The 18030-nt window shown below is 42.4% G+C and overlaps 1 protein-coding gene across 2 annotated transcripts in view; it reads left to right on the top strand.

Moving 5' to 3' along the window:
* LOC138158478 (RIMS-binding protein 2-like) overlaps positions 1-18030 on the top strand; it is a 490854-nt gene that overhangs the window by 368831 nt on the left and 103993 nt on the right. For both annotated transcript variants that reach the window (XM_069084581.1, XM_069084643.1), the window contains exon 8: positions 10074-10124. In XM_069084581.1, the coding sequence (XP_068940682.1) occupies positions 10074-10124 (51 nt within the window). The remainder of the gene's footprint in view (positions 1-10073; positions 10125-18030) is intronic.

The following is an 18030-nucleotide window of genomic DNA, read 5'->3' as shown; positions in this document are numbered from 1 at the left end:
GAAAGAAAGAAAGAAAGAAAGAAAGAAAGAAAGAAAGAAAGAAAGAACTGGGTCTGGGGTGAACTTGTGATGTGATCACAGATAAAGTTTAGACTTCAGAGTCAAAAGGGCAGCATCACAATACTGTGGAAAGTCCATAACATTTGGAGTAAGCTAGAAGGTTCAAATTTCTACTTAATGACTGACCGTGTGACAGTGGGCTAATCATAGGAACATAGATTTAGATCTGGAAAGGGGGTCCAACACACTCACTTTACAGATTAAGAAACTGAGGCTGAGAGGTTAAGTGACTTTTCTAGGGCCATGCATCTAGTAAGGGTCTGAGTCAGGATTTTAATTCAGGTCTTCCAGATTCCAAGCTTTATCTACTGTGCCACCTAGAAGCCTCAGTCACTTTACCTTTTAGCCTCAGTATCCACCTTTGTAAAATGAGGGAAAAGTCATCATTGACCTTTGAGGTTCCTTTGATCTCCAGATTTGTGACCTTGTGGTTCAAGACCCAGATTCAAGTCCTAGCTCTGCCAATCATTAGCTGTGTGACCTTGGGCAAGTTACTTTGTCTTCTCTGGTCAGTAAAGGTTTCTCAAATGCCTATGTGTGCCAGGTACAGCGCTGAAGATACAAAGAAGTAAAAACAGTGCCTGCCCTCAAGGAGCTTACAGTCTAATTGGGGAAACCAAATATATACAAAGCAAGCTCTCTACAGGATAAATAGGAAATCCTTAAGGGAGGGAAGACACTCAAATTAAGAGGAGTTGGGAAAGGCTTCCTATAGAAGGTGGGATTGTAGTTGGGACTTAAAGGAAGTCAGTAGGTGGAGTTGAGAAGGCAGAGCATTCCAGGAATAGGAAAGACCCTGAGAAAATGCTAGGAATGGAAATAAGAGTGTTTGATTCCTGGAACTGCCAGGAGGCCAGAGTCACTGTATCAAAGAGGAATAAGGTAATAAGAAGCCGAGAAAGGTAGGAGAAGACTAGGTTATGAAGGACTTTGAATGCCAAAGAGAGCATTTTGTATTTGATCCTGGAAGCAATAGAGAGCCAAGGGAGTTTCTTGAGTAGGGGGTGACATGATTGGAAACTTTAGGAAAGTCATGTTAGTAGCTTAATGGAGGTTGGATTGGATGTGGAGAGACTTGAAGCAGGCAGACCCCAAAATAGTCCAGGTGTGAGGCGATGAGGGTCTACTCTAGATGGGTGGTAGTGTCCCAGAAGAGAAGGGGGAGTATTCAAGAAATGTCACAAAGGTAAAATCGATAGGCCTTGGCAATGGCTTGGATATAGGGAGGGGGCAGTGAGAGTGAGGAGTCCAGGATGACCCTAGTTTGTGAGCCTGAGGGAGGATGGTGTTGGGGGAAGGGGCAGGGTAGCAATTTAGAGAGAAAGTTAATGAGTTCTCTTTTGGCAATGTTGACCTAACTTTTATGTAGCTTTTTTTTTTTTTTTTTGCTTTTTTGGGGAGGGTAATTGGGGTTAAGTGAATTACCCAAGGTCACACAGCTAGTTTTTGTGTTAAATGTCTGAGATAGGATTTGAGCTCAGGTCCTCCTGACTCCAGGGCCAATGCTCTATTCACTGTGCCACCTCGCTGACCCAATTTATATAACATTTTAAGGTTTGCAAAGCATTTTGCATATTACCTATTTGATTCTTACTACAGTGTGGTAAAGGCACTCTTATCATCTCCATTTTACAAATGAGGAAACAGGTAAAGTGACCTGCCTGACCCAATTAATGTCTAAGGCAGTATTTCAGCTTGGATCTTTCTGACTCCAAATCCAGCCTTCTATCCACTCTGCCATCCTGTCTCTCCCCGCATTCTCATTTACGTGAGCAATATATGGAAACACATCCACAAGAAAGATTTCCAATTGATTAAGAGTTTATTCAGAAAGTTACAAAACGTGAAGACAGGAACTTTCTCCTGGCAAAGGCTGATAGCTATCAATGGACTGTGTGCACTCTGTCTTCTCGACAGCAGACTCCTATCTCTTCCATGCCTAGTGTCCTCCACCTTTTTTTTTCATCATGCACGACATTTGTAATGATCGAGCTTTTACCATAAAATGACTTTTTGCTCATTTCCAATTCATTAGAGGGCCAGATTGATTTGGCCATTATTTTTAATCTCTCATACTTGTGAAATGATTTCCCTCGTTTTTTAAAATGCTGCTACTAAATTGCATAAAACCCAACTTAAAAATCTATAATGAATGTTTCAGAGGGACTTCAAGCTCTTCTCTTGGGACCCTTGATTGTAATTACTTTCTGTGCCTTTGGGAGGCACGGAGGACCTATGGGTAAGGCAGGATCTGCCAAGAATAATTATTTTTCACAGGACAGACTGCAAACACAAAAGGTTGGAAGACTTTTAGAGACCTTCCTGGCTACCCTGGATCTAAATTCCAACAACCTAAAGGCACATGATTTGTTTTGATTGTATGTGGTTAATATGATAGTCCCCTACCATATATCCTTTCCATCACGATGGAACTAGGTTTATTTGAGTGAGACACTTTCCTATCTGAGATATTTAGAAAGCAGTATGGTGTGAGGGTCAGCTAGATGGTTCAGTGGTTAGTGCACCAGCCCTAGAGTTAGGAGAACCTTAATTCAAATTTGGCCTCAGACACTTATTAACTGTGACCCTGGGCAAGTCACTTGACCCTGATTGTCTCAAAAAAGATAAAAAAAGTGGTGTGATGATAGAATTAAAGCTCTATGAGGGCAGCAACTATTTCATTTTTGGTTTTGTATTCACACTGCCTGGCATGTATTAGTAATCACTTATCATTTCACTGATGTGAAGATCCCTGGAGCTAGAGTCAGAAGGCATTCCAGTCTGGCAGAATGTTGTTTAGAATCTCTATGACCCAGAGGTCATCACTTCAGCCAAGCCTCAGTCTACCCATCTGTTAAGTGAGGGTATGAATCAAACGATTTCTAAGAGATTCTAAGGGATGCTGAGACTTTGGGAAGAGATTAGGACTATCTAGGCCTGGCAGAAATAGGCATACCACCATGTTTTTTGCAGTAGCAGAATTAATGACATCCCCTCAAACCTCCATACATGGACTAGGGCACTCAGGTCTCTCAAGGAGAAAGCATACTGCAATGGAAAAATACTAACAATCTCTCCCAATTCTATTTCTGTAATGCCTACTTACTACAAATATTGTTTCATGTGATACAACAACCCCAAAATGTAGGTGCTGCTATAATCCCCACTTTACAGATGAGGAAGCCAAGGCAAGCAGATGTTAAGTGACTGGCCCAGGGTCACACAGCTAGTAAGAGAGAGTCTGGAGCCAAATTTGAACTCGTCTTCCTGACTCCGGGGCTGGTGCTCTGTCCACTCGGTCGGTCACTGCCTCTACCACTTTACTGTCAGTATGACCCTGAACAAGTCACTTCCACACATGCCTCAGAAACATTTTTCACCCCAGAAAATCACAACCCCTGAACCTCTCACGTTGGAAGTACCCTCTGCCACTGCTGCCTCCCTCTCTGAATGTCTCATTCCTCACAGAAGCTCCATTTTAAGGAGGACCTCTGGGACAACTGTCTTCCTCCCTCTCCAGGCTGGCTTCCTGACTCGCTACACTTTCTTTTACCAACATTTAGTACTGTATCTGGTGTATTATGATGTTGTTCATATGTCTCAGTCATGACCAACCCTTTATGACCCCATTTGGGGCTTTGTTGGCAGAGATTCTGGAGTGGTTTACCATTTCCTTCTCCAGCTCACTTTACAGAGGAGAAAACTGAAGCAAACAGGGCTAAGTGACTTGACCAGGGTCACACAGCTAATACATGAGTCTGAGGCTGGATTTGAACTCACGTCTTCCTGACTCGAAACCTGGCCCTCTAACTACCCTCCTGGTATATAGTAAGTGTTTAATGGCTGCTCATTGACTTGACTTCCCCTCTGTGGGACTCAGTTTCCTCATCTGCAAAATGAGAAGCTTCTCCAACATTACCTCTAAGGTTGCATCTAGCCCTTGATCTATGAGCCACTAAGAAAGGACTGTATGTTCTCTCTGAGCCGATCACCACCTCTAGGAAGTCTTGCCTGAAGTCTCACCACATGCCTCAGTAGCCAGAACCCAGGAGGCTGGGCTTGCCTCTGGAGATAAGCTTTACCAGAGCTATTGAGGAGCATTAGCTTAGCAATAGAACAGTTCACCCCCTCATTGGACAGATGAGGAAACTGAAGCCCAGAGTTGACAGCTGACTTGCGCAAAGTCACGCAGCTAATAAGAGTCAAATTCAAATTCAGATCTCTCTGACTTCAAAGCCAGCATTCTTCCCACTATACCACTATACTCTCTCATTTTACAGATGATCCAGAGAAAGGTCTCACCCAAAGGTCATAGCATCATGGAATTAGAGCTAAATGCAACCTCAGAGGTCAGCTAGTCCAACATCCCCATTTAACAGATGGATAAACTGAGGTCCTGAGAAATTAATGCCTTTGCTCAAAAATTACACAAGTGCTGAGTGACATAGTTGGGAGGTCTTCTCTCTGTATTCAGCAATTGCTACCCCTGGACCATGGTGCCTCCTTTCTGGGCTCCTGCCTTAGTTTACTGCTTGTGCTTTTAACCGTGAAGTTCTAATAATCTCCTTTGAGCCCTCCTTGCTCCCCCGCCCCAAAATACCCCTGTTAGGAGATAGCTGCTAAGATGAGCTCCCAACTTAGAAACAGTGTTGTTATTGCCAACTTGTCTGAGTTTTAACTGCCTATTACTGTGGTGGGGTTGTTGTTTTTTAAAAAATTTCCTAAAAAAAATTCCTTCAATCTTGCCAATTGCCAATTATTTTTGTGTCCACTGAATCATTGGAGCCATTATTTTTATCTGTTCTATATGTTCTCTAATTTTTTTTCTTGTTGCCATTTTGAGAAATTGATGTCTTTGGGAACAAATATTAAGTTGATTTAAAGAGCTAAGTAATTAATTTCCTGTGTTCTCCTAGGAGCCCCTGTTGCCAATAAACTCACTGCAGATAGGTGTAGAATGAAGTAAGTGGGGGAACCGTGAGGTTACTGAGTTGCCCACCCATGTGATGTGCCATGGAGAGAAGATTCTTTACTTCGTGAAGAGAAGCATCAAATTCAAGGCTGTCATTATTGTTGGTCGGTTGTTCCAGTCACGTCCAAATCTTGATGATCCCATTTGGGGTTTTGTTTTTTTTGGCAAAGATTCTAGAGCAGTTTGCCGTTTCCTTCTCCTGCTCACTTTACAGATGAGGAAACTGAGGCAAACAGGGTGAAGTGAGTTGTCCAGGGTCACACAGTTAAGTGTCTGAGGCTGGATTTGAGCTCAGGTCTTCCTAACTCCATGCCTGGCACTCTGTCCACTGTGCCAACTAGCTGCCCTAATTCAAGGCTAGGGATTTGATAGTTCCTCTATCCTGGTTGATGGCTTCAGGATGATTGTGTTCAGTTTGGAGAGGATCATAGCTTAGTTTAAAAAAAGGACACTGAGGACCTGGAGGGCAAAAGCTGCTTGAAAGATTCCATTTAGAGTGTAGCCAGCTTTGGGTTTGAAAGGGAAGGAGCCGAGTTTGAATCCTCTCCATGTTTCTAGCCGTGTGACCCTGAACAAGTTATTTCTCTCTGGGTTTCAGTTTTCTCCTCTGTCAAATGAGAGGATTGGACCATATAGACTCTGAGGTCCTTCCAACCCCAGGTCTTTGATCCTGTATTAAGTCATTTGACTTTCCTGGGCTTGAATTTCTCTATCTATAAAGTGAGGATTGTTGAACTGGATAGCTTCTGAAATGCCTCCTGGCCCTAAATCTATGGTCCTATTATCCTACAAACAATTTAATTTTCCTGGGCCTCAGTTTCTCCATTTGTAAAATATGGGCGATTAGACTGGAAAACTTCAGAGCTCCCTTCTGGCTCCATATCCTATGATCCTTAGAGTTTTCTTAGCATGGGTGGGGATGAAGAGGTAGAGGAGGAAGTTTGTGGGAAAGTCATTCATTCTATTACTGCAGATAGTGCATAGGAATACCCATCCACACCCAGTCTGAACAGCCCTAACCCTTTCAGTCTCTTAACAAGCATTGATTAATAGCTAACAAGAATAATTATAGGGCTTAATTTAGCACTTACTGTGCACCAGGCACTCTGCAGAGTATTGTAGAGAGATAGAAAGTAAAAAATTGGAGCTCCCCCTCAAGGAACTTACCCTCTAATTTGGGAAGCACCTGGCCTCCCAAAAAAAGAAAAAGACATCTATACAAGATAAACATAAATGGATGATAATCTCAGAGAGAGGGGGCCACTGGGAGGCACCATGGTGCACAGAGCACTGGTCCTGGAATTGGGGAGAACTGAGTTTAAAGCCAGATTCAGACATTTACTAGCTATGTGACCTCGGCCAGTCCCTTCACCTCTGTTTGCCTCAGTATCATCAACTGTAAAATACAAAATACCTCCTAAGGTTAGAATCAGTGATATGATAATTTCAAAGCATTCTGCACAGTGCCAAGAACACAGTAAACATTTAAATATTAGACATTTCTCCTCCTCCTCCTCCTCCTCCTTCTTCTTCTCCTTCTTCTTCTTCTTCTTCTTCTTCTCACTAGTAAGAATGGTGTGCTTTCCAAAATCCAAAGTCTTAGGCCCCTTAAAATTCTATCATCTCTTAAAGATCATCTGAGAATTATTCAGTTTGGTCCCAATTGTTCCAGAAGCAATGGTAAAAGCTGTTAGGGGCAAATTTGGGTCTAAGGTCAGGACAAACTTCCTATAAATGGGAGCAGTGCCAAGGGGAATGGACTGGCTTGAGTTAAAGTGTTCCCCACCCCTCCTCATTTGAAGATCTTTGAGCAGAAGCTTGTTAGGTATGATAAAAGGTAGGTGTGCTGTAGTCTTCTGCAACTCATGAATTCTGGGATGGACTTATTCCTGAACCCAGAGCAAAAAGTGCTTAGAGGCAGACTGGAGTACTACCCAACAATGAGAACCATCCACACGTAGGACAATGATGGGCTCCTCCTTCCTGGAAGTCTCTGAGCCAAGGCTGGATGACCACTTGTTAAAGATACTGGAAAGAGAAGTCTTGTTTAGGTGTGGGTTGGCAGCTCTGACCTGCAGGTATTCTCTTCATTCAGTGTTGCAAGTTGAAATGGAAAACCATTGAAATGCAAACTCATCTTTTCATTTGTTAAGTTTCTTGGCTATATCCATAACTAATTCAAAGACTCAGCATCCTCTATGTAAAAATCAATCTTGCTCAAGAATTCTTTCTAAACAGTAAAGACTTCCAAGGGACAAGTGCTCCATGGTGTTCCCAGATAATCCTCTCTGAGGAGGGACGTCTTGAGTCTTCCTTGGAAGCAGATACACAAGGCTTCTTATTAAGATATTCTCAGACCATATGGTCAGAATAAATGGAAAGGGCAGTTATTAGCCAGAGAAAAAGATAAGACTTTTCAGTTTTTCAACCTGCAAAACAGGCAGAATGCTACTCTTTACCTGCCCAAAATGTTACATGGATTGTGATCACATGGAGCAAGCCATTTTAGCTGGGAAGATCAGAGGATTTGAGAGAGAGAGAGAGACAGAGACAGAGAGAGACAGAGACAGAGAAGAGAGAGAGGAAAGAGACAGAGAGAGAAGAGAGGGAGAGAGACAGAGACAAAGAGAGGAGAGAGACAGAGAAAAGAGAGAGGAAGCCATTTTAGCTGGGAAGATCAGAGGATTTGAGAGAGAGAGAGAGACAGAGACAGAGAGAGACAGAGACAGAAAGAGAGAGAGGAGAGAGACAGAGAGAGAGAAGAGAGGGAAAGAGAGAGAGGGGGGAGAAGAGAGAGAGGGAGAGAGAAGAGACAGAGAGAAAAGAGAGAGGAGAGAGAGACAGTGAGAGAGAGGAGAGAGAGAAGAGACAGAGAAAAGAGAGAGAGAGAGAAAGAGAGAGAGAGAGGAGAGAGAGAAGAGACAGAGAAAAGAGAGAGAGAGAGAGAGAGAGAGGAGAGACAGAGAAAAGAGAGAGGAGACAGAGACAGAGATGGAAGAAATCTCAGAAGCCATGTACTCCAACAATTTCATCTGTAAAATGAGGAAACTGAGGCCCAGGAAAGTGAAGGGACTAAACCAAGGTCACACAGATAGAAAGCATCACTCGATCAATCAACATTTATTAAGCACCTGCTCTATTCTAGGCACCATTCATTAAGAAACAAGGTAAAGGCCTTCACCAAAGACATGCTGGTTTGGAGGAAAGCTGCTGAGCTTCAGGCCCAGCTACCCTCTGGCTGGTGAGCACTTGGTAACATGCTCCTAGACCCAACCCACAGTGGCCTGCATCAGAACTCTGGAATGGGGCTCTGCTTCACTGCAGAAATTTAAAAGGGTTGTGGGTTGTTGGGGAGCAGAGTTGATTTGTGGCTTTTCTAAGAAGTCAGAAAGTATTTAAAAGCTATACAAGACAGTGAAAAGAGTGATGAACCTTTGGGTCACAGAACTAGGTTTCAAATCCCAGCTTTGCCATTTGATTCCTGGGTGACCTTGGGCAAGTCACCTAACTTCTCTGGGCCTCTCTCCTATTCCCCCCAAGAGCCACAAAATCAGAACAAAAACACTGTCCATCAGTCTTGGGATGAAATAATGACATTCAAGTAGGTCCTGTGATTCAGAAGGAACCTAAGGAAGATGGAAATAAAGTCAGGAGACAGCCTGGTACCATGGAATGAGTATTAGAGTCAGCAGGCCTGTTTTCAAGTCCATGTTTTCTGTTTAACTATAGGAGCTGCCATTTTCTCATTTGCAAAAAAAAGAGTCCCAGAATCTGAACTGGAAGAGAGGTCAGAGGCCAACCCATCCCTGAACATAGCTCCCTTTGGCATCATACCTAACAAGAGGTCATCCAGCCTTTGCTTAAAGTCTCCAGGAAAGGGGAGTCTTTTCACTAACTCCAGAGGCAGCTTTTGGGTAGAGCTGCTGACCTTAGCTCTCGCCCTCTTAACTGTCTGACCCTAGATGAGGCTCTCTTTACTTTTATTTCCCCATCTCTCAAATGGGCATGATAATACTTGCACCAACTACTGATAGGGTTATCGGGACTGTGTCAGACATTAATGTAGAGTGGGGGCTTTTGGCCTTCTTATGTAATGGAGCCTTGGGGGAATCCAGTAAAAAGATAGACCTCTTCTCAGAAAAATGTTTTTTAAAATCCACGAAATATAACACAATAAAATATAAAAATTCAGAGGAAACTATATTAAAATAACTATCAAAATGTTTTTTAAAACCCAAGTTCATAGGCCCCAGGTTCAATTCATTAAATATTTATTGGGTCCATGCTATGTGCCAGTCACTGTGTTAAGCAATGGGAATACAAATAAGAAAAAGACAGTCCCTGCCCTCAAGGAGCTTATAATTTAATGGGGGAAAACAGCATATAAAAGGAAGATAGAAAGCAAGTTGGAGTTGGGGGAACCAGAGGCAGGATCTAGCATGCGGGCATCTTGTTCCATGCAGTTGAAATCAGGCAAAGCTGCAGATAGAGAATGGAAGTTAAGCACCCCTAATATCAAAGACTGAGGTGGCTAGGTGGCGTCATAGTGTATGGAGCACCAGACCTGGAGTCAGGAAGACCTGAGTTCAAATCTGGACTCAGATCCTTACTAGCTACATGACCCCGGGCAACTCACTTCACCCTGTTTACCTCAGTTTCCTCATCTGTCAAATGAGCAGAACAAAGAAATGACAAACCACTCCAGCATCTTTGCCAAGAAAACCCCAAATGGGGTCATGGAAAGTCGGACATGACTGAATAACAAACAACAACATTGTAAAGAATTATTATTTCAAATAAACTACTTCCAGAGAGGTATCTAGAACAAAGTACTAGGTGTGGAGACAAAAGAGTTAGGTTCAAATTCTGCCCATGACCTTTCCTATCTACTTGACCCTAGACAAATCACTCAACCTCTCTGGGCTATCTCATCTGTATAAAAGGCAAATGAAGTCGATGTCCCTTTCAGTTTGTGATCTTGGATCCTATGGTATTGATTAATTAACCTGCTTTTCCTCCTTCTTCTTTTCCTCACAAAAAGGCTCAGGTTGAAGCCAAGAAAGAACATGAAGGAGCAGTGCAGCTGCTAGAGGTGAGTGAATGTAAGCCTGTTTTTCTTCTCTCCTTAGTCACTCAAGAGTGCATAGATGGGGCTCTTTCAAGGTCTTGGTTTCCAATGCCATATATACCATATAGCCCCTTTCTCACCCCTGGGGGTAGGGGATGGCAAGACATTCACCAATTCCTTTTGATTTCATCTAGGGAGAGAGGGCAAAAACTCATTGTCTCTACTTGGCCCTGGAGATGTCCTCAATGAAGGGATCACTTTTTAAATGCCACCAAAACTCTGTACAGAGACATGTCAGCTCATTCTTGACGAGGCTGTCATCAAGTTGGAACAAGAGGACAGCTATGAATTTAAAAAGTGAACCCCAGGCTAGAATTACCATGTCTTTATGTTAACCAGGAGCAGCCCAATCCAAGAAGACCAATCAAGAAATTCTAAGAGATCATTTCTGAGCTCTTTTATAACATAAAGGCTGCATGGTATATAGTCAGTAGAAAGAAAAACAATCTTTTCTCACCCACAAATATATATATATATTTTTTTTTTTCTAACTGGACCTGTGATTTTATTGGTGGAGAGTTTTCACAGGTGAGGAAAGTCCCTCTACCAGTACAGATTGCCACCTCCTCTAAAACTTAAAGTCTTGGAAAGTACTTTGTGGGCACTGAGAGTTTAAGTGACTTGTCCAGGGTCACACAGTTAACAGGTGTTAGAAGCAAGTATTGAATCCTGAATCCAAGACTGGCTCTCTGTCCACTATGGCTCTCCACCTGAAATATAAGGTTGCCAAACAAGGACAGGGGTGGGAGAGGGTGGCATGTCATGATAATAGGATAACCAAATTCTTGGAATGGATGATCATTCGTGGGTGTGTTTCAGTTGGCATTCTTTGGGAGATATGGGTTGAGCTAGATGGCCACCCAAGTCCAACTCTAAAATTCTGTGATTCTCTATTTACTAAGTACCCACCCAAGTCTCTACCCAAAGCCAACTAAATAGACTGAACCGTGCTCAGAACTTCCTAAACACGGCTCCATGGATATTGTTAGGGGTATTGTTTTTGTGATAATTCATGCATCTCCACCATTTGGAGAACTTTCTAGTGAGTTTTCTCTCCAAATGCTCAAGCTCTTTCTTTGAGTTATATTCTCTCCTTTGAGGACATATTGGTTTCCAAGGCCCAGGAATGGAATGAAACATGACACCTGCAGCATCCACCTCCCTCCCCTCTGCTCCTTCATCCATAATGGATGGACCATAATGAGCACAGGGATTCCTACCTGCTTAAGACAAAGGTCATACCCTTAATGTCTGCCATCATACATAAATTCATCAAAGATCTAGACTCCCAGAATTCAGTGATCTTTATCATAAACCCACACTCCCCTGCGGCCTAATTCCATTAAGAAAGGCCAAGGGGTACTTGTCCTCCCTTTCTCCAATCTCTAGGCCCTTTGTCCAGCTGCTATTTCCCAGAGGGACCCTTCCTTCAGCCCCCAGGAACACTGAAGCCATTAATGAAAACACATCTCTTAGGTTGGCTTACCAAGTCTATTCCTCCCCCAGGAACAGATTTCATCAGTCCTCTCCTACATATTAAAATTGATTTTTAAGCACTTATTAGATAATGAATACCTAGTAGGAAGCCCATGATGAATTATAAGGGGAACTAGGGGCGGGAGCAACACCCAGGGAAATAAGGAACCCTCCAAATGGCCATTTATCTCCCTGAAAAATTACTGGGCTCCTCTTGCCTGAATGCTGCCCCACCCCCCTGCCTTGTATCCGGCAGCCTCCATCTGCAATAATCTTAGAGATGGAAACTCACTGTTGCTTTTCCCAGCTGGGCTGAGGCCTGTGTGTTTGAAATTTTGTATTGGTTTAAATCTGCTTGCTGAGTTTGAAGCACAGTGCCAGGGTTTCATTTTTTTTTGTTAGTGTCTTCCAATGTGGCTGGCCTGGTGCATGCTTTTATATGTGGTCACTGTCTTTATTTTGTTTTTTTTTTTTTAAATGGGAGACAGGGAAGGTGGGGGGTGAGGGAAGAATCCAGATGTGTTGAAAATTGTTTTGTTTTGTTTTTTTCATTTCCTTATCTCAATCTCTCTGTTACTGTGTCTTGTTGGGATTTTGCTTTGCTCCAGACCACCTTGGACAGCATGCAGGTATTTTGGAGCGTAATTTGTCCTTAAGCCTGGTGTGTGCTTGCCCTGACTGCCTCCCCTTGCATGGAAGCCGCCATAGAGCTACTATGACCTGGGTCTGCTCAGAAGGCCTTCTTCACAAGTCAATGTGCTTACCCAAATAGTAGGTTGCTAGGGTGCCATAACTACCTGGCTCCCGATGGACATGGGATCCTAACTCCTGCATGAATATGGGAGGCAGCTGTGGGGCAGAGGGAATAACTAAATTTAGAAACAAGATCTTACTTCTGCCAAATCTTGGCTCTTTTACTAACTAAACTTTTGAGCCTCTGTTTCCTCATCTATAAAATAAAGATGTTGAACTACATGACCTCTAAGGTAGATCCTTTTAAGCTCAAGATCTATGGTTCTATGAATAATGAGTCCTAGATAACCAAATATTATCAGCATTACTCCCTGAGCGGGCCCAGTAAACATGGTTTGACTCTGGTGTCCAAGTTGTAACTTTCAGGCTTTGGAAATGCCCTCTCAAATGACCCAGGAAGAGAAAAGTTGGGTATCTTCCCCTCTGTCCAGAGCTAAGGGGTTCTTTACATCCCCACTGATTCTCTTTGTCACACAGCTAAAGAGTGGGCCAAGAGTCAGGATCTGAGAATTGAATCTGAGTCCACCTGAATTCATCTAAACGGTTTTTGTTTCTGCTGCCTCCTAAGCGTGCTCCCAGAGTGTTTTATTTTAGAAGCATCTGCCTATCTCCTTGAACTCTGAGGCATAGGGGAAACAAGACTCATTCACTCCAGTGACAATGTTTTCAACCCATCAAGAGTCAAATTTCAGGCTGCAAGAGGACCCCAACTTTGCCAACAACCTAGAACAGTCCATTACTTCCCTCTTCCCAGAAGAGATATTTGAGTTTCCAGAAGCCTGAAAATTGACAACCAGGGCAAGTTTTGAAATGGAAGAGGTCCATAAAGAGTCTGGGATAGAACCCCTCTGTTATCTAGAATTCCCTAGGGCCTCCCACTTCTGTACATTTCCATTGCAACAGTGATTGTTTATGTCTATAGTGGTGACCCAAAGTCAGTGAATAATGTGGGGGCAGCAAAGAATTAGATCATATTCAACAGTGTCTTGGACTAAAAATATTTTGAATTTCAGTTTGGTGATCTATGAAGGCATAGAAAGCTAAGTTGTTCTTGATCATTCCTTGATAGACAATCATTCTTGATTCTGGCTATGTAGCACCTGATAGCCTTTGATAAAGCAAATCATTGGATTTTTTAAATAAAAAAATACTTAAAACTATTCTCTTTGATAAAATTGATTAAATGTTTACTATGTGCAGAAAGACAGTCAGACTTGAAAGATCTGGGTTTAGCTTTCATCTCTGACACATGATAAAATTAGATATTAATTTGTAAACTTTAAAATGCTACACAAATGCTAGTCATTACTGTTTTATCAATAGTAGTAATGGTAGTGATAGTAGTAGCAGTAGTAATGTAGTAGTATTAGTGATGGTGGTGATGATAGTAGTAGTGATGGTGGTAGTAGTAGTGATGGTAGCAGTAGTAGTATTGGTGGTGCTGGTTGTGGCAGTAGTAGTAGTAGTAGTAGTAGTAGTGGTAGTAGTAGTACTGATGGTAGCAGTAGTAGTGTTGGTGGTGGTAGTGGTAATAGTACTTATAGTAGTAGTACCAGTAGAAGTAGTGGTGGTAATATTCTGGCTCTCTGACCTTGGAAAATTTACTTAACTCATCGGGGCTAAGATTATACATTGCATAGAAGGTGCAGACATGTTTTAGTAGAGAGAGTTTCCTCACCTGGAGTTCCCTGTACCAACACAGTTTATAAGTCTAGTCCCTATCCTGTCCTTTTATGTGCTGGGCCCTGAGTACACCAAGACAAACCAAAAAATTTTCCTTGCTGGAATTGGGCCTGGAGGCAGAGTGGGGTGGTGGTGGAAGGCAGTGTGGGGTAAAGATACATGTACACAGATAATATATATATGAAATAATTTTAAGAAGGAGAAAGCAACCAAGAGCCAGAGAGATCAAGAAAGACGTCCTGGAGGCGGTAACTAAGTTGTGCTTTGAAGGAAACTAGGGATTCTGCGGGGTGGAGGTGGGAAGGGACAGCATTCTAGGCATGGGGCACAGCCTGTGCAAAGGCTCCAGAAGTAGAAAATGGGATGCTGTATACAGCTTGGGAATAGCCAGGAGACTGGGTTGACTGGAAAAGAGAGTGTTTGAAGGGAAGTCTTATAAAATAAAATTGAACAGCAGGCAATTGGAAATGTAGGACTAGAGCTTGGGAGAAAGACACAACTCGAGATGCAGGTTTTAGACTTATCCATATGCAGAAGGGTTTGTTGAAACACTAGGAATGATGAGGTCTGAGGGAGTAAGTTCAGGCAGCGGTTCTTAACCTGGGATCCGTAGATTCCCCCATAGTATTTGATGATAGATCCCAGGGGATTTATGAACATGGATGGGAAAAAATTACATCTTTGTTTTCGCTTACTGCTAAGTGAAAATTAGCATTTCTCTCTATTAGGAATCTGGGCAACCAGCATGATTCACTGGCTTTCTCAGACTGCCAGAATAGCCCGTGATGCAAAAAAAGGTTAAGAAGCCCTGGTTTAGATCAGTAAAGCAGGGAAAATAGGGCTCAGGAATGAAACCCTAGACTCATTTATGACCTAGGGTTTAAAATAAAGAATAAGATGGAAAGGTAGTGGGAACCCAACTATGGATGATTTTACATGACAGGGTGAAGGTTATTTTTTTGAGAGGTAATAGGACTATGGATTTTTTTTCTTCAGTATGGGAGTCACTTGGTCATATCTATGCTTTCAGTTGCATAGCTGTGTATAGGATAAAGTGGAGATGGGAAAGGCTGGAGCCAGGCAGATTAACTAAGAATCAATTCCAGTAATCCAGGTGACAAGTGATGAGGGCCTGAACCAGGCTTTGGGAGAGGAGGGAAGGGGCTGGATGTGACAGAGATGGTGGAGGTAGAATTGGCAAGACTTGGCAACTGATTGGATATGGAGATTGAGGGAGAGGAAAGATCTTGGGATCAATTAATCAGTAAGCATTAATTAAGTACCTCCCTTGTGCCAGGACTAGGGATGCAAAAACAAACAACAACAAAAAAGAAATAGTATCCCAAAGAGAATCTCTTGTCCTAAGGATGCAGGGACAAAAATAAACCTGCCTTTAAGGAGTTTACATTCTATCACTCAATTTTTCAACCAACAAGCTTTCAATAAATATCTCTTGTGTTTCAATCAGTATAATAGAAGGAAGGGAGGAAAGGAAGGAAGGAAGGAAGGAAGGAAGGAAGGAAGGAAGGAAGGAAGGAAGGAAGGAAGGAATGAAAGGAAGGAAGGAAGGAAGGAAGGAAGAAAACAATCCCTACATTTCAAAAGAGCTTACATTCTATCAGGGGGATAACTGTCAAATCTGTAGTACTGGAAGAATGGTGGTCCCCTCAATGGACATAAGGAAGCTTAGGAGAAAAGAGTGCAAGAAAGACCGTGAACTGTCTTTGGACAAGTTCAATCTGAGATGCCTTTGGGATATACTAACTGAAATGTCTAACAGGCAGTTTGGTGACATGGAACCAAATCACAGTAGAGACAAATTGGCTAAATACATTTATTTTGGAGGTTATCTGCATAGAAATGATTCTCAGCTCTCTGTTTATTCAAATGTCAATGGTCAGGCTACTGGGATGAAGGAGTTGGAAGAAATAAGGATTTGTTCCAAATATGTAATGTGCTTTGCAAACCTTAAAGTACTATGTAAATGTTAGCTATTATTATTAATTTAGTAGGCCCATGAAAGTTCTTCAGTGTCTTGGGAATGATTCTTGCCTAGTCCTGGAAAAGATAAGATCAGGAGGTAAGGATCTGGATGGAAGGTTGTTTAATGGGGAAGGGTGATAAAAGTCAGGGGTGGTCAACCTAGCTTTATTTCTAGGATGTGGGCATCCCATGGAGGAGGGACTTCAGCACTGTGCTAAAAAAAGCAGTGAAAGGAAACATGATTTTCCTTCCCAAATCCTAATCTGCTCAAGGGGTCAGAGGATAGTGAAGGTGAAGGCCAACTGGGATGTCCATATGGCCTGAAAATTTTGATTTCCAGGGACCAGGTTAAGGATCAATGGGAAGTTGTAGTTCTTTTTTTTCTTTCCCCATCAGAGAGACCATCAGTAGAGGTGGTGAAGTCATTCCATCTCCAGTGGATTCTTTTTCCTGGAGCAGAGAAAGGTGCTTTCTTGGAGTTTGGGAGCTCAGGGTTAGGTTGATCAGCAGAACTGGTGTTCAGAGTTGAGTCTGGCACTTAGGATGCCATCAATCAATAAGCAATTGATAAGTGCCAGGCACTGTGCAGGGTGATCGGGGTGCGGACAAGCATGCAGTCGTCCCTGCCCACAAGGAGTTTTCAGTCATGGGCTCTTTTCTGCTGCTGTTTAGCAAGGTTGCAATGACAGAACCCACCTCCATCTGATCTCCTTAGGACATCAGGCATCTCACATTGGACCTCAGTGGGCCTGAGAGACCTCTAATTAATGTGTAGAGTACTCTTTCCTTCCCCAAGTCTAGGCTTAAGCCAACTGGTCCCAGTTGAGAAAACACTGGATATGGAATCAGAGGACTAGCTGTATGACTTGCCTACATTACTTTGACTAAGTCACTTGGCCTTTATGGATCTGTTTCCTCATGTGTAAAATACAGATCCCAGACTCAAGGAGCTCTAACATCAGAGAAACAGGATACAGTTGAAAAAGTGATTGATTTGGAGTCTGAGAAGCCACGATCTGCATGACATTGGACAGATCACTTCATGGGATCCTAGTTCTTCATCTATAAAATAAGATGATTGGACCTTGTCCTTTGTACCTTCCAGACTAAGGTGCTTGATAAGTGTTATTGGTTCTGTTATCACATATGAATGCAATTAGCTGACGTTCCCAGGGCCACACATCTCCTCAGCATTGGAGCGAACATTTCCACCCAATCTCTCTCACTGGGGAGTCAGTGCTCTTTTTAACAGCTGTTCATCAGGGGGTCTCCTTTTCTGTGATGGACTCCCCCGGGGGTCTAGTGACCTATGGAGGGCTTCTCAGAATAATGTTTTTAAGGAAATGCAACCTTTCAGCTCGAAGTTAGTAAAAATTAAAGTGCCACTTTCTTTCCATTTAAGTTCATAGGCCTCTAGGTTAAGAATCTTTGTTGTATATACATATAAGTTAGGGGTTTTTTTTCCCAGACCTGTAATTTATCAGTGTAGGAAAGTGAGAAAAATCCCGCTGCCAGTGTAGACTTATAACTATTCTGCAATTTATAGTTTCATTTTAAAAAGAATAATATTTTATTTTTCTCAATTATATGTAAATAATTTTAACATTCATTTTTTAAAATTTGGGTTTCCAAATTCTCTCCCTGTACCCCGACAATTTATAGTTTTAAAGGTTTACCTCAGGCATATAAAAATTAAATTAAAAATTAAATAACTTGGCTAAGGTCACTCAGTCAGTGTGGATCTGAGGTGGATCTTGAGCCAAGATGTCTTGGCTTTGAGGCCAGTTCTCTGTTCACTATGCCACCTAACTTATTGACAGAGAGGGAGAGGGAGAGGGAGAGAGGGAGGAGGGGGAGGGAGAGAGACAGGCAGACAGAGACAGACAGAGAGACAGAGAGAGAGGAGGAAGGAATAGAGAAAGAAAGAAAGAAAGAAAGAAAGAAAGAAAGAAAGAAAGAAAGAAAGAAAGAAAGA

This window comes from Petaurus breviceps, unplaced genomic scaffold, assembly GCF_028583685.1.
Source record: "Petaurus breviceps papuanus isolate PSGF00001 unplaced genomic scaffold, PetGlider_PUasm1.0 101, whole genome shotgun sequence".
Lineage (NCBI taxonomy): Eukaryota > Metazoa > Chordata > Mammalia > Diprotodontia > Petauridae > Petaurus > Petaurus breviceps.
The sequence above is the reverse complement of the archived record's forward strand: the minus strand, read 5'-3'. Positions and strand labels throughout refer to the sequence as shown.